Raw genomic sequence first — 23,535 nt, 5'->3', positions numbered from 1 at the left:
CCAGGGAGGGCGGGTCCTCCGGCACCAGTCCCAAAAACTTTTCTGCCACAATAATGCCAGTTTCTTAGAAGTCTTTGAGACTTGTACCATACAGTTTATAACTGTGGCAATGAACGCCACAAAATCCAATCTTTCGACTGGCAGCAAACATTTACTACAGGCTGTGGTGCAACCACTACCATGTCTTCACTAGCATCACTTGTTTTCTCAATTCTATTAATAGCCTTTGTTTGACCGCTCTTACTTTTATCACCTCAATCTCCTTCACCATTACAGGGCACTCCAGGAACTCGGGATCATGATCCCCACCACAATTATGATCGCCACCGTCAGCCTTCTACACTGTTCTTCAGCATACGCTGTCCGTCTGCACACACTTAGAACATGGCTAAATCCTTTACAATTCTTACAGTGCAGTGGTTTGGGTACGAAAGCTCTTACAGCGTATATTGTGGCAACCCGGGGGCCAGCAGGGAGCTACAAAGAAAGGAGCGGGGCCTTGGTCAGCTCCAGAGGGCTAGAGAGCCAAGGTGAGTCAGCACCATGGACAGGCACTAACTGGGGCTTTTGATTCAACACAAATACTACTCAGTCCAGGTGCTGCAACCAATTGGCACCTGGAATTGGTCCCACCAAATGAGTAGAAGTAGAGGTGTAGTCACTCGGACAGGACAGGCAGAGGGTACGCCTAGACTTCAAAAGAACCAGACTGAGTATGATAAGTACCTCGATCAGACGACAAAGAAGATACTAGGCAATGTTTGACTCACCTGTCTCTCTCACTTCCCTTTCTTTGCCCCGAAAGGAAGAGGACCCATTCCCGGGCAGCACACCGCCCGGCGCAAGTTGAGAACAAGTATTGAAAGACCGGAATCATCGCTCTCTCTCTTCATTACCCCAGGCGGTCGGAGGAGCTGCCACACCGGACACCAAATGACCCACCCGTTACCCGAGAGGCCTTTCAGTTGTATTCCTCCCCGTTCCCCCCAACCTTAATTAAAGAACAGCTTTCGTTTGAGCACCTCAAAACGGTCTCCCGCCATCTTATTTTGTGAGTTTCACCTCTGACTCCCCTGGGCTGCCACAATATGAAGTGTAACTCAGTAAAATCTTTGGAATTGTTACATGTTGCGTTTATATTTTTGTTCAGTATAGTTAGGTATGTTCCATTTCACGAGTTTGTCTGTTTGAGTAAAATGAATGACAATTGATAGTAAGAATAGGAGCATAGCAGAAACAGTCAGTCAAATCCATTGTTAAATGCATTTTATTTAATCATTTTTTGTTCTCTTCAAACCAACAAAACCCAAACTATTTACACTTTTTAGGTTATTTTTCTGAATGCATTTGTTTTTATGTTACTTATCTCTAAAACATTCAAAAAGTTTAAGCGATGGAACTGAGCCAACCATTTGGGGGGGAAAAGAAAATGGATATAATTTGATCAAAATCTGTTTGTTGATGAATCATACGTCAAAGTCATGGCAATCTCACCCAGGGGCATCACAGTGCCAAAACATCAATAACTTTGAACTTCAATGATTAACAGAAAGACAGAACAGACCCACTGTTCTCCTACAGGTGACCAACAATTACAATGCTAACTTTAAAAAATGAAACACCCACATATAACTCAGAGAATAATAATTTAGAGATGGCTACATATTAACAGTTCACTGCAAACCAGCCTATGAACGGTATTCTTATCCAACACTGATGGAGTTGAAAGATAGAAGTCAAAATCCACAGTATTCATAAAATACTTCAGTGACATTTTAGATATTCCTCCAGTTGCATTAACTAATAGATCAACTGATCCAAACTATATCTCATATATATTTATTTATTTTTCATTCAAAGTAGAGGGTCTCATCTCCCAAAGTTAATATTCGTTTGTCTGACCAACCGAAGCAGATTCTAAATAGGAAAACACTTTACAAAACAATTAATCCGTTCAACCTGACTGACAGGGGAAGAATTGAGCTTCTCTATTGAAAACCTGGTTTCTATTAAAGAGACAGACAAAACCATTACCAACTGCATAGATGGCATACATACAACATACACAGCCATTCACATTAGTAAGATGCTTCTAATATACAAGGACAATCTGTACAATGGTCAGTAATCAAAGTGTCAAATAGACAATCTACAAAGATAATCTACTCAGAGGACCACCAAAAAGAGATACAGTGCCCTCAAATTATTGGAACAGTGAAGCATTTTTTGTTCTTATGGCTCTATACTCCAAAGGTTTGGATTTTAAATCAAACAATTACTATGAGGTTAAACTATACATTCTCTGATTTTATTTGAGGGTATTTGTGTACATATTGGTTTCACCATTTACAAATGACAACACTTTTTATACATCGTCCCCCCCATTTTAGGGGACCAAAAGTATTGGGACAAATTCACTTGTGTGTGTATTAAAGTAGTAACAAGTGAAATATTTGGTCCCATATTCATAGCACACAATGGCTACATCAAGCTTGTGACTAAACAAATTAGTTGGATGCATTCGCTGTTTGTTTTGGTTGCGTTTCAGATTATTTTGTGCCCAATAGAAATTCATGGTAAATGTGTTGGGTCATTTTGGAATCACTTTTATTGTTAATAAGAATATGTTTATAAACACTTCATGAATGTGGATGCTGCCATCAATACTGATAATTCTGAATGAATCGTGAATAATGAGTGATAAAGTAAAAAACGCACAAATATCGTACCTCCCAAAAATGCTAACCTCCTGTTATTGTAATGGTGAGCATGTCTTGGGGGTATGATCTCACTCCATTATTCAAGCCTCATTCAGGATTATCTGTAATAATGGTAGCATCCACATTAATGTAGAAGTGTTTAGAAACTTATTGTAAATAAGAATAGAATATAAGTGACTCCAAATGACAAGACATTTACCATTCATTTCTATTGGGCACAAATGAATCTGAAACAACCAAAACAAACAGCAAATGCCTCCAACAAGTTTGTAGTCACATTGCTGATGTAGCCATTGCATGTTATGAATATGGGACCAAATGTTTCACTTTTTACTACATTAATACACACAGGTGAATTTGTCCCAATACTTTTGGTCCCTTGAAATGGGGTGACTATGCATAAAGAGTGTCGTCGTTTCTAAATAGTGGAACCAATATGTACACACAAATACCCTCAAATAAAAGCAGAGAACCTATGCTTTAACCTCATAACTGTTTGATTTAAAATCAAAACTTGTGGAGTGCAGAGCCAAAATAAGAAAAACAACTCTTCAATAACTACAGAGGGCACTGTATATCCTTCATTTTAAAGGGTGGTCCTCAACAGGATAAAACACTTCTTTCAAATCAAGTCTCAAACTGTCAAAATCATTGGGTCAAAATCCTTTGTCAAAAAATGACTACAGTGATGGGGTACACAGTAATATGTAGTGGGGCACTGTGTAGAACTGTAAAGGAACATAAGGGTTTATTTAACACACTCTTCCTGGTCAGCTCAGCTCCATAATACACAGGCTTCAGATTCCTCATTACTCAGCCTGCACCTTCAGCTACATGTCTGGGCATTTAAAACTGGATAACAGAACAGTCACTCTTGCTTTGAAAAAAGGCAAACCATCAGTCTTAATCATCGTTGTCAGGGATTGCCTTCAGTTCTACTTTGTTGCCATAGATGCTGGATAGAAATAACGTAACATACAACAGTATTGTTCGTCAATAAGACGCCGTCCAGGTAAGTAGAACATTGACACCACCCCCCCTTATTCAAATGCTATAGTCTTTATCAGGTTCTCCAACTGGCTTTCACTCTTACTGTTAATATATGTTTTAGAGTTTGCCATACAAAAGTGGATCTCCACAGTTAAGGCATGTTGAACAGAAAAAAGAAAATACTTTTATATTATTTACATAGCAGTCAGAACTCAAGTGTATGGTATTGAGCCTTTCTGCTTTTGTGTGTGTGTGTGTGTGTGTGTGTGTGTGTGTGTGTGTGTGTGTGTGTGTGTGTGTGGTTTTCAAGAATGTGGTACTTGAAAAGAGAGTATTTGAGAATGCTGCATGGACATGTGTGTAAAGCTGTGTGTGTGTGGTCAGTTTCTCCATGGTTCCAGGTCCTCTGCTACTGCAGCTGATGTGGCTCCTGCTCTTTCACCACCAGGGGTGCAGAGAGGAGGAGTGGAAGAAGAAAGGGCTGAGGATCTGCTCCATCTTCTCTCCAGCAGAGGGCAGCTAGGAACAGTGAGGACCCTGTGGAATGAGAGCCAGTGAGAATGATGGGAGAGAGGGAGAGCGAGCAAGAGACAGAAGAGCGGAATGAAGATCTCCAAATGAAACAATACTGAAAACAGAATTTCCAAAAAGACAGTTCCCAACATTACACAGTCCATAGATTCACTATAAACATTAAATAGATGGGTAAGAAATACACTCTTACCCATATGATGGTTGTCTTCTTGCAGTCAGCTCGTGATTGATCTCCAGGTAGTGGCTAGGTGACAGAAGTTTGGGTGGGGGGGGGGGGCATCTGGGCAGCAGGTCCCCTGGTACATCCGCCTGAGTGTCTCTCCCCTGCCTTCTCCATTGGTTGGTCAAACACTCTGGGCTGGGTTCTGCAGCAGCGATCATCATTCAGTCTTGGGAGTCCCTGCAGTCCCCAGCGCCATCCATGTTAAGTCTTTTCTTTCCCCATCCCTGAAGACATGGGGCTACTGGCAAAGTTTGGGGAATTTTCAGGTAATTCATTTACCACAGGATTGTTCACTCTGTAAATCAATGTCTCGTGAATTTCCTTCTTCTGTTAGTCTGTATATCAAGCCTTGCAGTTTTGTCCAAGTGATCTTCTTTAAAGTTAGGCCTAATACAAAAATATGGTTATGTACAGGAGGAAGAAGGCGTGTTCCTGTCTCTCGTTTCGAAAATCTTGTTTTCAGTGAGACGGTATTAACTCAAAGTTACATTTTTTTTTAAACCCTCCCTTTGTACTACAATATTTCTGTGCTCCTATCCCAAATGTGATGGCACCTCACAGTTTGAATGAACCAAAGTGCATAGTGAGAGTGGTCGGGGCAGCCCTCGTCAACAGTGAGTGTTGACGAGGGCTGATGGGTGTCCACCAGAGATCAGTACTAGTATCCTTTCATTTCCCCTCATCGCAGGGTTAAAATACCCCCACTGCACACCCTGAGACCCCTTTTAAACAAAAAAGGAAAAATAATTCTGCCTGCACACGGTCCAATTGAATGCAATGGTAGATTTGAGGTCAATGTCATTTGTATGTACGGTTTTACAAAATCTTCTTACATTTCCTTTATTCTCAACCACTCCTCCTCACGGGTTTGTCCATCTTTGTTTCGTTTACATGTTCAAGGAGAAAGAAAAAAATGTACTCCATATTTTTACTCCAGGAGACTTATGTATTAAAGCGATGATATTGTTTCCTTTATGCATGTTTTAAGTACCAAAAACTCCTTTGCTGTTTCTGCTTTTTGATTAAGCTTTCTACTCCACGAACAGAAACACTTAGTCCTTGAATTCAAATACAGGCAGTAAAAAAGAAAAAAAAGAAATGACAATCTTTGATTTTTCACCTGCACTCCTTGATGATCAGTCAGTTAAAAGAGCCACATCCACTAAAGGGTCACATTGTGATGTCCTTCTTCCTTCCGGTCAAAACAACATAGGCCACTGAATGTCCATTTTGCAGAAGCGCACTTGCAAAACCCTGCCCTTACCCACTATCCACCCTAACCCCCCAAAAACTGCACCCACAGAAATCCATGTGTTTTGTAAACAACCAAAACTCCAGTAAGGAATAGTAAAGAGTCTGTTCTTTATTTTTTCATAGTAATATTGTTTTTGTACGAACAGGATTGCAGAGGCAGTGTGTTCAACTGTAGCCTTCCCGAGTTCTTCCTTTTTTGTGAAGAAAAAGAAAAGAGTAAAGAACTCGCCAACCTCTTCAATCTTAGATTTTTAGGGTTTTTTTAGATTCCATTTTTAGACATTTTGTGAGGAAAGAAATCCCGTATCACATTTTTTTGACTTTTTTGGGAATACATTCAATGTTTTCTTAAGAAAGAAATAACAAAACGCACTTCACATGGCGGTAATGCAACAAAAACAAAATTAAGGGATAAAAAAATTAAAAAAATAGCAGTGTTCATCATAATCGTAGTCCAAATACTTTTTTTTTTCTTCTTTGATTATTCATGTATGCATTTTCATTTATATTCCTAAAAAAGAAACGTCATCATCAACAATAGCAACAATAATGAATAAGTAACACAAGAATATGCTAACATTTTGTGCACCATCCTGTACGTGGACAGTTTGATGCTAATTGTTTTGAGCAGAATCTGAAACCGCACGCACACCTTCCACACGCGAGTTAAAGAGAACTGACAAGGCAACGAGATCACATCCCAGGAAACTTAAACTGGACTAACCTTCCAATGAATCATCATCCCCAGACTAAACCTGAAATATTAGGATATATGATTGACATACACAGAGCGCTTAACATAAACATAACACACTCAAAAAGTAAATGTCTCAATGGCCATTGAACATTCCCTCTGTCCCATTTACCCTTTCAGAGTTCTTAGGCACAAATGTGCATGCATGCACACACACACACACACACACACACACACACACACACACACACACACACACACACACACACACACACACACACACACACACACACGCTCAGAGGCCGTGGCTGAGAGAAGACAGCGGGGAGGGGCACTGCTCCATCAGCCCGTACTCCAAAACACCCCAGAAACAAGTGGTGCTTTAACAACACACGAAGGAGCGCAAAGCCATAATCCTCCTCTACAAATGTCTGAATTTCTATTACGTTTCTCTGGGGATGAAGAGCTGGTGAGAGAAAGGATGTGTTGTGCCATTGCCCCCTCTCTCTGTCACACACACAATCATACACACGCACACGCACACACGTAGATACAAAGAAAGTCCCTCTGTACAAGAGGACACATTCTACTCATGGAAAATACAACAATTCTTATTTGAACAAAATGACATAATGGCCTGGTATGTGTTCATACATCTTGGTAAGCAATGGAGAAAAAATAACAGACATTAGAAACATACTAGTCTGCACAATGCACACACGCACGCACACACAGACACGCACGCACACACACACAGAAATATTAATCTCTAATTTGTTTTTCTATTTTTTTATCTTTGTTTTTTTTAACACAAGTGCAAGTCTTCAAGTTTTTTTTTATGTATTTTTTTTGTCATAGCTTTACTTTTCATATAAATGTATTGTAAAAAACAAAAAACAACAGTGTTTGTCTTTCAAGAAAGGATTTGTTTTTCTGATAAGGTTTCAAAATAAAAAAGGTCCCCTCTATCTTTGAGTTCCCCCTCCCAGTGAATCTATCCCACCAACCTTACACCTCACCTAACCCTTCCAGTTCAGATTTTCACGTGTATATGTACAGCATCTTGTGTAGATTCAATACACACACACACCGTACGTACACTGACAACAAAAACCCTATTCAAATCCCCTCTTAATAATAAAGTGCATTAGTTCAGTTTAAGGTGCTTAGTCTTATAAGTGCCAAGGGATACCCATCATTCCTCTTTCCCCCACCACATCACTCTCCCTTCTCAAGTGAACGATTGAAAGCAGGGGAGCCTTTCTCTTTTCAAGGGCAGGGAGATAGAACACAATCCTCTCCTCCCTCTCCCCATACAAGTTCTCCCCCCTTCTCTCTCCCCCCCCATTATCTCCATCCCCGTCTGCCCCATCCCTCTTTCCCTCTCGGCCCCCCTCCCTCTCTCCCCTCCTCGAAGCACCCATTCCCCTCCCCCTCTCCGTCCTCTTTCTCTGCCCATCCCCCTCCCTCCCTCTCTCCACCATCCCCCTCCCTCCCTTCAAGCAGTGCACATTCGTCATCAGATTTGTCTGATTAGTAGACAGAAGGCCTCAGGTAGTAGCTATTGCCGCTGATCAGATCTGGATCAGTAATCCTCCACCATCTCCATCTCATTCAGGCTCAGACGCTCGCCCGCGTTGTGGTATGAGTACCCTGGAGTCAGGAGGGGAGAGATGGAGGGAAAGAGACAAGTAGGAGGATGGAAAAGGAGAGGGTAGAGATGGATGTGGGAAGGCATAGAGCAGTTCAATCAGTTAGAGCTATGACCAGCCTCCCAGCAGCCGATGAGAACATCCATCAGGTATGCAGTTTCCCTGAGTTGGGTGGTCACAGGTCATATTCAGGTACATGTAAGGAAGTAATAAGTACACTATGTAACAGGTGTCAATAGGCTGAAGAGGCCAGTCCTACCTAAGATGCTGGGGTCAGAGTGCAACACCACAGGCTGTTTCTTCTTCTTCATGGCCCCCTGGGTGTCGTACAGCCCTCCCTTCCCCATCTGGGCGGCCTGGAACATGGACTGCAGGGTGCTGGGGCTCACTCCCCGCATGGAGTCCTGGAGACAGATGGGAGGAGGAGTTACGAGGGATCCACTAAGGTGAGTGTCACGCATAGCAGGGAGACTTGTGAGAAACAAGTCTTACCGGCAGAGGGAAGTTGTTCATGGCCAGCCCTGCTACTTCCTTTGATAGCTGGGTGAAGACGAGAGGACAGGGCGAACGGCAGATCATTATATGAACCAAGGCATCCTCAAAGCTATAAATTCACACACACAACAGGCAGAGAATACGTACCTGCTGCTGCAGGTTCTGTTTCTGTTTGGCACGGCGCTCCAGGAAGTGCTTGGCAAACTCTTTGGCTTCCATGGTGTCTCCCAGGTAGGAGCGGATAAAGTCATGGACCTCGTAGGGAGACTCCACCTCCTTCAGGTACGCCACGATGGTGGACACTGGACACACATGGTGATAAGATAAGCATAGATCCCATGGGGACAAGACAGACAGAAGAGAGGAAATGGTAAGCCTCAAATCTGGAAAGATGGGAGGGAGAAAAAAAAAAAACTTAATGAGGCTATAGACAAGGGCCCGGTTTCCCAAAACATCTTAAGCAAAGTTCCGTCTAAGCTCCGCACGGATGCTTAGACGGCAATATTAGCCACTTTCAACGCAACATACCGAAACAAAAACTAACTACGCAAGAGATTCTGTTGTAGGCAGAACGCATCAAAGTAGGATTCTGTTGCACTGACACGCTCGACACAGACCGGTGCCGCATAACCAATCAGAGCTGTAGTAGGCCTATGAGCAGTCGTGAGCAGGTACGCTTGTTTTGAGATCAAAGCAAGAGGTGATTGTAGCCACATGTGCACATTTTGTTAATATCCTTTGCTAGTTATTAGCCCAGTTATAGATCATTTGTAGTCAGTAAAAGGGAGTGATTACTTCCTACAAGAGCACAAAATGTATACATTTCTAGACTATTTGAAAAGAGAGTCAGGTAAAGAGATTGTTTTTGTCTTAAATGGGCAGTGGTGTATTTTGAGACAGGCTTGAATAAGCTTAGTAGCCAATAGGCAGAGGGTAGAATAATTTGTCTCTATCTGTAATAACGGTATGGGAATAATAATGCATTTTATTTTGCAATGTGGTTTCTTGCATCAAACAACATTTTCAGTCACCTCCTCTGAAGGGCAAGTGGATCAAATGTCAAGCCCCGCATGTTTTTTTCAAAAGTCTCATGGAATGTAGGCCTACATTAAACACCACACATTGGCTGCTACTGTATGCTGAATGAAAGAACAGCTATTTCCATGTTAAAATGTTATGGGATGCATTTTCTCCATTGTTTTTGATGGTAGTCCACTCTGGTAGGCCTACATTATGATCAAATAGCCACAGTAGACTACTCGACCAGTGTTAAAACTAAATTTAAGCAGGTACAGCCTCAGTGTTCACAGTAAACGTGCGCTAGAAGTTGCACAGAATTTTCACAACATTCAAGTTTGCGCCCTGCAGACCTGAAATTTGCTCTGTGTCGAAACAAATTAGAGGGTACATTGATCTTAAGGCTAAGTTCATTACTAGAACCGATGGAAGAGCATCTTTACATTTCCGAGCTGTTTCCCAAAACCGTCTTTATTAATGTTGCACTTGAAAACGCTCGTAATCTAACGCAACGCCTGCCTCAGACCACTTATAGAACAGCTAAGTGCATCTTTAGTTAACCATTTGCCCTGCCAAGTCACTTTAGATACAGAAAACATCTGCTAAACATAGAATAAAAATGTTTGTCTCTCTGTGACCGCTGAAAACGTCATAGTTCTCAACATAAATAGCATAAAAAGTTTGCAATATTATAAACAAGCGAAGCAAGGACACCTTTTTTTTTAAATAAAAACCGAGAACCAATTTATATTATAGCAAGATAAGGCTAAATATTGATATCACTTTCATGTACAGTACCAGTCAAAAGTTTGGATACACCTACTCATTCAAGAGTTTCTTCATTTGTACTATTCTCTACATTGTAGAATAATCGTGAAGACATCAAAAATATGAAATAACACATGAAATCATGTAGTAACCAAAAAAAGTGTTCAACAAACCAAAATATATTTCATATTTGAGATTCTTCAAAGTACCCACCCTTCACCTTGATGACAGTTTTGCATTCTCTCAACCAGCTTCACTAGGAATGCTTTTCCAACAGTCTTGAAGGAGTTCCCACATACGCAGCGCACTTCTGGATGCTTTTCCTTCATTCCGTAGTCCAACTCATCCCAAACCATCTCAATTGGGTTGAGGTCGGGTGATTGTGGAGGCCAGGTCATCTGATGCAGCACTCATCAGTCTACATCCTGGTCAAATAGCCCTTACACAGCCTGGAGTTGGGTTGGGTCATTGTCCTGTTGAAAAACAAACGATAGTCCCACTAAGAGCAAACCTGATGGGACGCCATATCGCTGCAGAATGCTGTGGTAGCCATGCTGGTTAAGTGCGCCTTGAATTTTAAATAAATCACAGACAGTGTCACAAGCAAAGCACCCCCACACCATCACACCTCCTCCTCCATGCCTCACGGTGGGAACCACACATGCGGAGAGCATCACTTCACCTACTCTGCATCTCACTAAGACACGGCGGTTGGAAAAAAAAAAACTCAAATTTGGACTCATCAGACCAAAGGACATATTTCCACCAGTCTAATGTCCATTGCTCGTGTTTCCTGACCAAAGCAAGTCTCAACATCTTATTGGTGTCCTTTAGGAGTGGTATCTTTGCAGCAATTCGACCATGAAGGCCTGATTCACACAGTCTCCTCTGAACAGTTGATGTTGAGATGTTTCTGGACTCCGTGAAGCATTTATTTGGGCTGCAATCTGAGGCTGGTAACGCTAATGAACTTATCCTCTGCAGCAGAGGTAACTCCGGATCTTCCTTTCCTGTGGTGGTCCTAATGAGAGCCAGTTTCATCATAGAGCTTGATGGTTTTTGCGACTGCTCTTGAAGAAACCTTCAAAATTCTTGAAATTTTCCGGATAGACTGACCATCATGTCTTAAAGTAACGGTTTCCGAGCTGGTCACGGGTGCACCTCAGTCACGCTCAAGGTACTAAACGATATAACAGCCATCGATAAAAGACAGTACTGTGCAGCTGTATTCATCGACCTGGCCAAGGCTTCGACTCTGTCAATCACAGTATTCTTATCGGCAGACTCAACAGCCTTGGTTTCTCAAATGACTGCCTCGCTTGGTTCACCAACTACATCTCAGATAGAGTTCAGTGTGTTAAATTGGAGGGCCTGTTGTCCGGACCTCTGACAGTCTATGGGGGAACCACAGGGTTCAATGCTCGGGCCGACTCTTTTCTCTGTATATATCAATGATGTCATTCTTGCTGCGGGTGATTCCCTGATCCACCTCTACACAGACGACACCATTCTGTATACATCTGGCCTTTCTTTGGACACTGTTAACAAACCTCCAAACGAGCTTCAATGCCATACAACACTCCTTCCGTGGCCTCCAACTAATCTTAAAACTGTAGTAAAACTAAACGCATGCTTTTCAACCGATCACTGCCCACACCCGCCCGCCCGTTGAGCATCACTACTCTGGACGGTTCTGACTTAGAATATGTGGACAACTACAAATACCTAGGTGTCTGGCTAGACTGTAAACTCTCCTTCCAGACTCATATTAAACATCTCCAATCCAAAATTAAATCTAGTATCGGCTTCCAATTTCGCAACAAAGCCTCCTTCACTCACGCTGACAAACATACCCTTGTAAAACTGACGATCCTACCAATCCTCGACGATGTCATTTACAAAATAGCCTCCAACACTCTACTCAGCAAACTGGATGCAGTCTATCACAGTGCCATCTATTTTGTCACCAAAGCCCCATATACCACCCACCACTGCGACCTGTATGCTCTCGTCGGCAGGCCATCGCTACATATTCATCGCCAGACCCACTGGCTCCAGGTCATCTATAAGTCTTTGCTAGGTAAAGCTCCGCCTTATCTCAGCTCACTGGTCACCATAATAACACCCACCCGTAGCACGCACTCCAGCAGGTATATCTCACTGGTCATCCCCAAAGCCAACACCTCCTTTGGCCGCCTTTCCTTCCAGTTCTCTGCTGCCAATGACGAACGAATTGCAAAAATCACTGAAGCTGGAGTCTTATATCTCCCTCTAACTTTAAGCACCAGCTGTCAAGAGCAGCTTACAGCTTACTGTACACAGCCAATCTGTAAATAGCATATCCAACTACCTCATTCCCATATTGTTTTTATTTACTTTTTGCACACCAGTATTTCTACTTGCACATCTATCATTTCAGTGTTAATTTGCTAAATTGTAATTACTTCGCTACTATGGCCCATTTATTGCCTTACATCTTCACGCCATTTGCACGCACTGTATATAGACTTTTTTTCTATTGTGTTATTGACTGTACGTTTGTTTATTCCATGTGTAACTCTGTTGTTGTTGTTTATGTCGCACTTCTATGCTTTATCTTGGCCAGGTCGCAGTTGTAAATGAGAACTTGTTCTCAACTGGCCTACATGGTTAAATAAACCCCCCCCAAAAAAAAAAAGACTGTCGTTTCTCTTTGCTTTTCGAGCTGTACTTGCCATAATATGGACTTCATATTTTACCAAATAGGGCTATCTTCTGTGTACCACCCCTACCATGTCACAACACAACTTACGCATTAAGAAGGAAAGAAATTCCACAAATTAACAAGGCACACCTGTTAATTGAAATGCATTCCTGGTGACTAACTCATGAAGCTGGTTGCGAGAACACAAAAAGTGAGCAAAGCTGTCATCAAGGCAAAGGGTGGCTCCTTTGAAGAATCTCAAATATATTTGTATTTGTTTAAAACTTTTTAGGTTACTATATGTGTTATTTCATAGTTTTGATGTCTTCACTATTATTCTACAATATAGAAAATAGTAAAAATAAAGAAAAACCCTGGAATAACTAGGTGTATCCAAACTTTGACTGGTACAGTATGTGCAATCGATAGACCTACGGTTGAAGTGGAAGTTTACATACACTTTAGCCAAATGCATTTAAACTCAGTTTTTCACAATTCCTGACAATTAATCCAAGTAAACATTCCCTGTCTTAGGTCAGTTAGGGTCACCACTTTATTTTCAGAATGTGAAATGTCAGAATAATAGTAGAGAAAATAATTTATTTCAGCTTTTATTTCTTTCATCACATTCCCAGTGGGTCAGAAATGTACATACACTCAATTAGTATTTGGTAGCATTGTCTTTAATTTGTTTAACTTTGGGTCAAATGTTTCAGGCAGCCTTCCACAACCTTCCCACAATAAGTTGGGTGAGTTTTGGTCCATTCCTCCTGACAGAGCTGGTGTAAGTAACTGAGTCAGGTTTGTAGGCCTCCTTGCTCGCAAACACACGTTTTCAGTTCTGCCCACACATTTTTCTATAGGAATGAGGTCAGGGCTTTGTGATGGCCACTCCAATACCTTGACTTTGTTGTCCTTAAGCCATTTTGCCATAACTTTGGAAGTATGCTTTGGGTCATTGTCCATTTGGAAGACACATTTGCAACCAAGCTTCAACTTGCTGACTGATGTCTTGAGATGTTGCATCAATATATCCACATAATTTTCCATCCTCATGATGTCATCTATTTTGTGAAGTGCAGAAGTCCCTCCTGCACCAAAACACCCCCACAACTTGATGCTGCCACCCCCGTGCTTCACGGTTAGGATGGTGTTCTTCAGCTTGCAAGCATCCCCCTTTTTCCTCCAAACATAACGACGGTCATTATGACCAAACAGTTCTATTTTTCTTTCATCAGACCAGAGGACATTTCTCCAAAAAGTACGATCTTTGTCCCCATGTGCAGTTGCAAACCGTAGTCTGGCTTTTTTTAAATGGCGGTTTTGGAGCAGTGGCTTCTTCCTTGCCTTTCAGGTTATGTCGATATAGGACTCGTTTTACTGTGGATATAGATACTTTTGTATCCGTTTCCTCCAGCATCTTCACAAGGTCCTTTGCTGTTGTTCTGGGATTGATTTGCACTTTTAGCACCAAAGTACGTTCATCTCTAGGAGACAGAACGCGTCTCCTTCCTGAGCGGTATGACGGCTGTGTGGTCCCATGGTGTTTATACTTGTGTACGATTGTTTAAAAAAAGATGACCGTGGTACCTTCAGGCATTTGGAAATTGCTCCCAAGGATGAACCAGACTTGTGGAGGTCTACAATAATTTTTCTGAGGTCTTGGCTGATTTCATTTGATTTTCCCATGATGTCAAGCAAAGAGGCACTGAGTTTGAAGGTAGGCCTTGAAATACATCCACAGGTACACCTCCAATTGACTCAAATGATGTCAATTAGCCTATAAGAAGCTTCTAAAGCCATGACATAATTTTATGGAATTTCACAATCTGTTTAATGGCACAGTCAACTTAGTGTATGTAAACTTCTGACCCACTGGAATTGTGATACAGTGAATTATAAGAGAAATCATTTTTCTGTAAACAATTGTTGGAAAAATTACTTTTGTCATACACAAAGTAGATGTCCTAACCGACTTGCCAAAACTATAGTTTGTTCACAAAAAAATGTGTGGAGTGATTGTAAAATGACTTTTAATGACTCCAACCTAAGTGTTTGTAAACTTCAGACTTCAACTATAAGTGTATGTAAACTTCCGACTTGACCTAGTATTAAGCCATTAGGCTACATCTGAGCCGCTTCAATATTGGTATCTATTAGGACAAAATTATTATTTCACTGTAGCCTAACCAATGACCTGAAGGTCAACATATTAGGTCTATGGCAATGTCGATTAACTTGCTACTTCATGTTTAATAATTGTAGTTATTTTAATTGGTTGAATAATTTAATTGTACTTGAAGCTCAATTCCTGCCTTCCATTAGGCTGCAATGATTTGTTGAGCAATTACTTAAACCGTTGTCATCCTGTCCTAATTTTTAGGTGACGTTGATATTATAGTTTACACATACTGAAGAAACGCAGAACTTACATAAACATTGCATGCAAAATAGCGAAGAGAAGACACTTATGATTGCATCATGGCGAACATTAAAAACACAATAGGCTACAGAACACTTCTCTCGAAGGGAAAGACGTCCTGTGTAACAATTTTTTTCAAGATGACTTTGAAAAGCCATAAATCATTTAAGAGCTACAGTGAGCTCTTCAGGCTATATTCTGGAGTCTTTTTCAGCACAGGACAGCTCCTGTAACGACACGGTTAAGTTGCACTTTGTAACAAGTGCACTGCGTGGCCTTTTGGAAAACAGGTGCGATGTCGTCGACCGTTATTCACACGATGCATCGTTCAAAACGCTCGTAAGCCTACTTTCGATCGCTCATCGGGAAACCAGGCCCAGGGTGGAGGATTGAGTGATATAGGAGGAGCGCTGAACTATTGATTGTTCTATAAGGACAGGGGGTGTGGAGAAGGAAGCGAGTTAATATCAAGAGAGAGGAACTCTGACAAACAGCATAGACTACCGTCCAGTGGAGAGGAGGTGTTGTTGGCTTGGGTGTTGAGGGCGTGCAGCATCTGTTCACACCAGGTGGTGAACCCGTCCTGAGGCGTCTTGATGCCCTGCAGCAGCTTCAGCAGTTTGTCCTCCTCATCCGTACGTTGCTTCCTACAGCTCAGCATATACTGCTCACTACAGGGAGGGAAGAGAGGGACACAAAAGACACAGAAAAGAGAGAGAGGTTTAACATTTAAATATACAGACACATACCTGGACACACACTCAACATGTACGACTCACTGCAGTCGGAGGGGAAAGAGGTACAGGTTAAATACACTTTACACAATAAGGGCTGGTTCCCCTTAGACTAAAAAGCATTTTCAATAGAGAATCTCCACTGAGCAACCCTTTATGTAAACACACTAGGACCATTTACTGTTCATAGGGACAGGTGAGTGAAAGTTTACACTCAAAACCCACACACCTAATACGTAGCTAGTATAGACAGACAGAACACCAAACATTAGGAACACCTCGAGTTGCACCCCCTACTGCCCTCAGAACAGCCTCCATTCGTCAGGGCATGTACTCTACAAGGTGTCAAAAGCGTTCCACAGGGATGATGGCCCATGTTGTCTCCAATGTTTCTGACAGTTGTGTCAAGTTGGCTCGATGTCCTTTGGGTGGTGGACCATTCTTGACAAAAACAGGAAACTGGTGTGGGAAAAACCCAGCAGCGTTGCAGTTCTTGACACACTCAAACCTGTGCGCCTGGCACCTACTACCATACCCCATTCAAAGGCACTTAAATCTTTTGCCTTGCCCATTCACCCTCTGAATGGCACACATACACAATCCATGTCTCAATTGTCTCAAAGCTTAAAAGTCCGTATTTAACCTGTCTCCTCCCCTTCATCTACACTGATTGAAGTGGATTTAACAAGTGACATCAATAAGGGATCATAGCTTTCACCTGGATTCCCGTGGTCAGCCTGTCATGGAAAGAGCAGGTGTTCTTAATGTTTCGTACAGTCAGTGTGTCTGTTGTCAGTACCTGAGTGAGGGGCTGCTGCGGCTGTTCTTCAGTCCCTGCATGCTGCTACTTCTGGTCTGGTTCTTCACCGCCTCGTCCCACAGACCCATGCCGCCCCCAGCCTTACCCTCCATCCCCCCTCCGCCTCCCCAAAGGCCCCCCGTGACAGCACCTCTGTCCCCCCACTGACCCATGGAGGAACCCCCCATTGACAGGCCTTGGTGCTGAGGTGAGAGAAAGGAGACGGAACATCAATATTAGAACAGAGTGGATAGGAAACCAACAGAAAAGCACCAAATGTAATACACTAATGCATTGTATCGTTCACAGCCACTCACTGTGAGTGCTGCGTGGGAGTGTCAGCACTCTCTCATTTTCCCCCATTTGTGGATGACGTGTCTGTGCTCACACAGTCCCTCTCTTGCTATTTGAGTTGGCTTTCTTAGGCAAAGTGAACATGGGTAATCCCATAAATTCTGAAGAACACGTACGTGTGTGTGAATGCTATTACGTATGCTATTCTGCCGTCTGTGTGTGTGTGTCTTTTAGTAACTACTTACACGTTCTCTCTGCTGCTGCTGGGCTCTCTGCTGCTGTTTAAGAAGCCTCTCTGCCTCCTGCATGTCAAGCAGACTGAGGCCCTTGGCCCCTGACTTGTTGAGACCCCCAGTGCCCCAGCCAGACCCCACCCCGGAGCCTGAGCCCTGCTGGGGGGCCTGCTGGAGCAGCTTCATGATCAGCTCCTGCTGCTGGCGACACTGGAGGAAGACACACACAGTATGAGGGTACGGTACAACATAAGATGGAAACACACTTGCCATAACACACACACGTCACATACACACAGCCAACACTCGCCGAGACAGCAATCACACTACCGCCTCATCACAATTGCCCTTTGTGAGATAAATAAATCTAGATAAAGTAATTCTCCTCCTCCGTCTCGCTCACCTGTTTGCGTCTGAAGATCTCCTCCTCCTCCCTCCTCTTCTGCTCCTCCTGCTGCCTCCTCTTCTCTTCCCTCCTCTTGCGCTGTTCCTCCTCCTCGCGCTTCGCCCTGAGTTCAGCTTCTCTCCTCTCCTGCTGGAGCTGACCAGGGGTCAGGGGGCAAAGGTCATGGGGGTCAGGGTGGAATACAGATCGCTTTGTTTTCAAAGAGCGAGTTCAAAATGAAAAAGGGGCAAAAGGAATGTTTTGGACTGTACTGTCCATATGGGTTCTACTCTACTAGACAGAGTTATTCCATTTTGACAAGTGCTACTAGATTCCCACAGCCAGAGGGCGCCAGCACTCACCTTCTGAAGCTGTTCGAGAGTTGGACCCTGAGTTGAAGAATTCATTGTTAAGTCCCATAAACTGGCTTCACCGCCTGATTGGACAGAAGAGAGTGTTGCAGTCATTCCACACTATAATGTAGCATATATACTAGAGGTTGATCGATTATGAATTTTCAACACCGATACCGATTATTGGAGGACCAAAAAAGCCGATACCGATTAATCGGCCGATACACCGATATATATACGAAATAATTGGCCATGTCGATTTTAAAAAAAATCGGTCGACCTCTAATATATATGGGTGTGTGTGTACCTGATTGCTGTGAAGCTGAGGTATGCATGTCCCACATGGACCCTGTATCTGGCACTGACATCGACCTGTTCACCGAAGGCAAAATACCCTGCTCTCCGCACCTAGGACAGAAAAGCAAGAGACTTATAAGACATGGAAAAATAAAGAGAAAATATGGGAGACATTCCTGTGCCCATAGGTCAACCCAGCTCTCACTCAATCATTTTCACTTTTTGTTGTTGTTTCTTAGTTTCAAATTCCATCTTCCACACAAACGTCATGTGTAATTCACACCTGCTGATGAGCTGGAATAGCTGCTGCTGCTGCTGGAGCTGTTGATAGAGGACTGCTGCTGCCTGCTCCTGCTGCTTCTTCAGACGGTCCTGATCCATGCTACCCTGAGAGGAGAAGGTAAGGAACAAACAGGATAAACACAGGGGCAATCACACACACAGATCGGAATTAAAAAACACACGAGCGTACGCAACAGTAAATCTTATACAACAAAACTAGAGCAAACCCTACAATTCTACACACACGCACTAGAACCGGCTTCCAGGTCCCACAGTTGAGTTACAGGGCACTAGAGCATTGAGAACGCATGACTAAGTCACTTTGGAGAAAAGCGTCTGCTGAAGGGCTTAGATTATTACTATAACAGCACTGCTCTAAAAATAAACAAGAAACTCATTCAAGGCAGTAAACCTTCACTACTCTACATTCCACAGTCCATAAACCACAACAACATTGTGTTTCCCCTCCAGCAAACTCCACATACACACCCCCCCCCACACACACACACAAACCCCCCCCTATCCACAGCTCTTTCACTCACAGCAGACCCCCGGGGCGGTAGAGGTTGAGGGCGTGGCGGTGGAGATCTCACCAGCAGGGGCGGCGGGGAGGGCCCAGGGGCGAAAGGCACGCGTCCCCACATCTTGATGACGTCACCCAGCGGCTGGAAGCCCTCGTCACAGCCCCTCTTCACCAGCAGAGACATGGAGAAGTAGCCCGCCTGGAACCACTCGCACATCTCCAGGGTGGTGAATGGACCTGGGGGGAGAGGTGGTGGGAGAGTAGAGGGAGGGGGAGATATAACAAAAAAAGAAAGTGAACGAAAGAAGATAAAGGAGAGAAAAAAAAGAGGGCGAGACAGAGGATGATGTGAGGAGAAAGAGGCTGAGAAGAGGTAGCAGAGTTGAGAGGTGCAACTTGTTGCCTAGGTATGTGCCATTTCCTGTGTGTGTGGTTTTGTACATGTCCATATGATTGTGTGTCTGCCCACATGTAGACCTATGCATCTCTGTATGGGTGCGTGTACCCTGGATCTCTGCCTGGGGGTCCTTGTAGAACCACTTCATGGCAGCGTCGTGGGAGAGGGGCAGGGCGGAGGCTGTGTTTCTGCTCTCCTGCAGCGTCTGAGTGAAACTCTCCTCCTCCAGAGACGTGTCCTGCAGGGACGCCACCATCTTCTCTGCCTCCTGCACACAGAGGAAGACACACAGGATGGTTCATTAAACATCGACAACACTTATCTGGGCTGTGCTCTTACCAAAGGTTCTTCCAAAACAACTAGCACCTTAACCAGAAATATTACTACGTACTGAGACTAGAGTGTTTCAGACCATCAATTGTCTTACACCAAACCAAAAGAAGAGATTCTCAATTAGCATTTTAGTCCAGAACTAGGCTTAAAATGTGTCCAGGAAACCAGCCCCAGTACTGTTCGTACCTGTTGCAGGTGCTTCATGCCCTCGTCGTCCTCAGTGTCACCCCCCGGTGGCAGGGAGAGATGGTTAGCAGCAGAGGAGGAGGGAGGGGGTGAAGGCAGACTGGAGGTGGTGCTGGGGCTCTGTTGGGTGGTGGAGGACCCTGCTGGAGAGCCCTCGAGAACTGCAACAAAATCAGAGCATGTCGGTGAAGAGCACTTGATGTGCTCACGGTTTATATATGTATCTGTATGGTTTTGGTTTTTTCATGTACTGCTAAAATAAATGTACATGTTACTTAATTTACATTTCATTAGCGATAGTCTTATGACTGTCTCTCTGTCACAGTGTGTATGTAGTACCTTCACTTGGCATCTTGCTGGCCTTGACAGGGACAGGAACAGGGACAGGGTGGCTGTTGGCCATCTGAGAGGCCTCCAGCTCAGCCACGGTGAGGGACAGCTGGGGCATGGGGGGGTTGAGAGCCAGAGCGGGAGGGGCAGAGAGGGGGCCAGGGGGAGAGGAGGAGGAGGAGGAGGAAGAGGGACTGGTACCAGCGGATTCCTTTACATCGACTGGAGAGAGGAGAAAAAGTCCAGTAAATATTTGTTTTTTTCTGGGTTTTTTTTTAGAAAGAATAGACAATATGTAAAAACAATCGTAAACCTTGATACCATGAGGCGATTGAGGTAAAGATATCAATTAAACAGTAAATTAAGGTAAGAAAGAGTGCAGTTCCCCTCACCTCTCTGTCCTCCATTCATGATCCTCTTCATGTCAGAAAGACTCTCCCCCTCTTCTTCCTCCTCCTCTTCTATTCCCTGGAAGTCAAATTCATCCTCCTTTCCTCCCTTCCGACGGAGAGAGAGAGAGAGAGAGAGAGAGAGAGAGAGAGAGAAGACAGAGACACGGAGAGAGTGAGAGTTACGATTTTCTAATCAATCATTAGGTGTCAACGACCAACTGAATTCAGAGAATAACTAGATGACGGGGAAACAGAAAGATGGGCATATTTGTAGACAACAACCTTGCACGCACGCACGCACTTAACACACACTACCTTGGATATGGGTAGGAAGGCTCCGGAAGCGTCGAAGGTGCCCATCTCTCCTTCTTCATCAGTGCACCACTCAGGCAGTCCGTCTCTGTCGTCCTCTAACCCCTCGCTGCCGGCCCGCCTGCGACCCCCGCTGAAGTCAAACTCAAACTTCCTGCGACGCCCCTCAACCTGACTGTCGTGCTCCCGCCAGCCTGCTGACTTTGGACCTCCATCTGAAAGAAAGAGGAGGGAGAGAAATAGACAGAGAGAGAGGGGGGGGGGGAGAATTCCATGAGCGATACAATCAGCAACATCAACATTTTCTCTTACAACTAAACTGACATGAAAAATAATGTGTTTGCATAGAACTTCCTACCATCTAATCTCCGTGCTCCGGCCAGTCTCCAGCTGCCCCCGGGGTCGGCCCCTTCCTCCTCCTCCTCCTGCTCCTCTCGGAGGCTACGCCAGTTCTCACTGTCCGACCGCGTGTAGTCCTTCCTCGGTACACCAGGCACAGGGACACCAGTCGCCTCCTCGAAGCCAACACGTACCCCCTCCCTGGCACGCACAGGCTTCTCAAAACGCCTCTCGCCCCTGGGGAAAGAGGGAGGGAGACAAGGGAGGAAAGAGAGGTCAGGAATGATGACTGGATCGACTCACTTGCCTCTACAGAAGTGGTTCCTTTTCCATTCTGGGGACCACCAAATCACCATCAAAAGCTCGAGGACTACCATTGGCCAAGAACTGGATATTTTTGTATTTATTATTAAATATCTTGACGGTCAAATTGAGTCCATTTTAGCAGTGAATGTAATAAATTAAAGGCCTATTATTATTATTAAACAATTTGCATTGTGAAAAGTAAAATTCCTTATAATACCATTAATACTCCCAACTGTTATTACATTTTCTTTTTACATTTTCTTTTTTTTGGACCACCGGAGGTACCCTCGCAGATGGTTCGCGGACCACAGGTTGGAAACCACTAGTCTACAGTGTTTAATTACAAATATCTTTCGTTCATATCCTCAAGCCTAACTAATTCAGACTTAAAAGCAATAATACGCGTTTTTTACCTGTCGTCCCAGCTCTGGCTGCGGTGGATCTCTCTGGCTCCACGGCCGAAGCCTGCCTCTCCCTCCTCAATACTTCTTTGGTAGAATCCTCCACTCTCGCCTCGACCTCGCCCTGGAAAAAGAACACACACAATGAAAATCACACAAACATTCCAAATGTAACTTCCTCCACTGCACCAGACCGGACACACAAGATTCATATGCAAACAATGCCGTGTAAGCACATAAGTACTGTGCGTTTAACAAGGTAAAGTACATACAGTGCATTCAGAAAGTATTCAGACCCCTTGACTTTTTCAACATTTTGTTACATTACAGCTTTATTCTAAAACTGATTAAATTGTTTTTTTTTGCTTCAATCTACACACAATACCCCATAATGACAAAGCAAAAACAGGCTTATAGAAATGTTAGCAAATTTATTTAAAATAAAAAAAACAGAAATATCACATTTGCGTAAGTATTCAGACCCATTCCTCAGTACTTTGTTGAAGCACCTTTGGCAGCGATCAAAGCCTTGAGTCTTCTTGGGTATGACGCAACAAGCTTGGCACACCTGTATTTGGGGAGTTTCTTCCATTCTTCTCTGCAGATCCTCTCAAGCTCTGTCAGGTTGGATGAGTGCACAGCTATTTCCAGGTCTCTCCAGAGATGTTTGAGCGGGTTAAAGACCAGGCTCTGGCTGGCCCACAAAAACATTCAGAGCTTTGTTCCAAAGCCACTCTGGCTTTGTCTGGGCTGTGTGCTTAGGGTCATTGTCCTGTTGGAAGGTGAACCTTCGCCCCAGTCTAAGGTCCTGAGCAGGTTTTCATCAAGGATCTCTGTACTATGCTCCATTCATCTTTCCCTCGATCCTGATTAGTCTCCCACTCCCTGTTGCTGAAAAATATCCCCACAGCATGTTGCCACCACCATGCTTCACCATAGGGATGTTGCCAGGTTTCCTCCAGATGTGACGCATGGCATTCAGGCCAAAGAGTTCAATCTTGGTTTTATCAGACCTGAGAATCTCGTTTCTCATGGCCAGAGTCCTTTAGGTGCCTTTTGGCAAACTCAGAGCGGGCTGTCATGTGCCTTTTACTGAGGCGTGGCTTCCGTCTTGCCACTCTACCATAAAGGCCTGATTTGTGGCGTGCTGCAGAGATGGGAGAACCTTCCAGAAGGACAAACATCTC

General features: G+C 43.8%; 1 protein-coding gene and 1 long non-coding RNA gene across 5 annotated transcripts in view; both read right to left on the bottom strand.

Annotated features, from left to right (window-relative positions):
• Positions 1 to 1,251: 1,251 nt before the first annotated feature.
• Positions 1,252 to 7,812, bottom strand: LOC106577759 (uncharacterized). The gene is made up of 2 exons (XR_001322195.2): positions 4,435 to 7,812; positions 1,252 to 4,247 (listed from the first exon to the last, which is right to left on the bottom strand). It is a non-coding gene; the product is annotated as an uncharacterized lncRNA (long non-coding RNA).
• A 20-nt stretch (positions 7,813 to 7,832) lies between these two features.
• LOC106577760 (GRB10-interacting GYF protein 1-like) overlaps positions 7,833 to 23,535 on the bottom strand; it is a 30,137-nt gene continuing 14,434 nt past the window's right edge. For 2 of the 4 annotated variants that reach the window (XM_014156083.2, XM_014156084.2), the window contains exons 7-25: positions 22,361 to 22,472; positions 21,661 to 21,878; positions 21,306 to 21,517; positions 20,991 to 21,096; positions 20,608 to 20,820; positions 20,269 to 20,429; positions 19,858 to 20,017; positions 19,372 to 19,589; positions 18,831 to 18,934; positions 18,558 to 18,658; positions 18,260 to 18,333; positions 17,916 to 18,053; positions 17,525 to 17,722; positions 16,986 to 17,188; positions 15,957 to 16,123; positions 8,710 to 8,864; positions 8,560 to 8,607; positions 8,327 to 8,471; positions 7,880 to 8,068 (exon numbers count right to left, since the gene is read on the bottom strand). In XM_014156083.2, coding sequence (XP_014011558.2) covers positions 8,001 to 8,068; positions 8,327 to 8,471; positions 8,560 to 8,607; positions 8,710 to 8,864; positions 15,957 to 16,123; positions 16,986 to 17,188; positions 17,525 to 17,722; positions 17,916 to 18,053; positions 18,260 to 18,333; positions 18,558 to 18,658; positions 18,831 to 18,934; positions 19,372 to 19,589; positions 19,858 to 20,017; positions 20,269 to 20,429; positions 20,608 to 20,820; positions 20,991 to 21,096; positions 21,306 to 21,517; positions 21,661 to 21,878; positions 22,361 to 22,472 — 2,801 coding nt within the window. In that variant the 3' untranslated portion in view covers positions 7,880 to 8,000. Of the gene's footprint in view, positions 8,069 to 8,326; positions 8,472 to 8,559; positions 8,608 to 8,709; positions 8,865 to 15,956; positions 16,124 to 16,985; positions 17,189 to 17,524; positions 17,723 to 17,915; positions 18,054 to 18,259; positions 18,334 to 18,557; positions 18,659 to 18,830; positions 18,935 to 19,371; positions 19,590 to 19,857; positions 20,018 to 20,268; positions 20,430 to 20,607; positions 20,821 to 20,990; positions 21,097 to 21,305; positions 21,518 to 21,660; positions 21,879 to 22,360; positions 22,473 to 23,535 lie in introns of all 4 variants that reach the window. The other 2 variants (XM_014156082.2, XM_014156085.2) reach the window with 2 other exon arrangements.

Source organism: Salmo salar, chromosome ssa18 (genome assembly GCF_905237065.1).
Source record: "Salmo salar chromosome ssa18, Ssal_v3.1, whole genome shotgun sequence".
Taxonomy (NCBI): Eukaryota; Metazoa; Chordata; class Actinopteri; order Salmoniformes; family Salmonidae; genus Salmo; species Salmo salar.
This window is presented reverse-complemented; position numbering and strand designations above follow the sequence as displayed.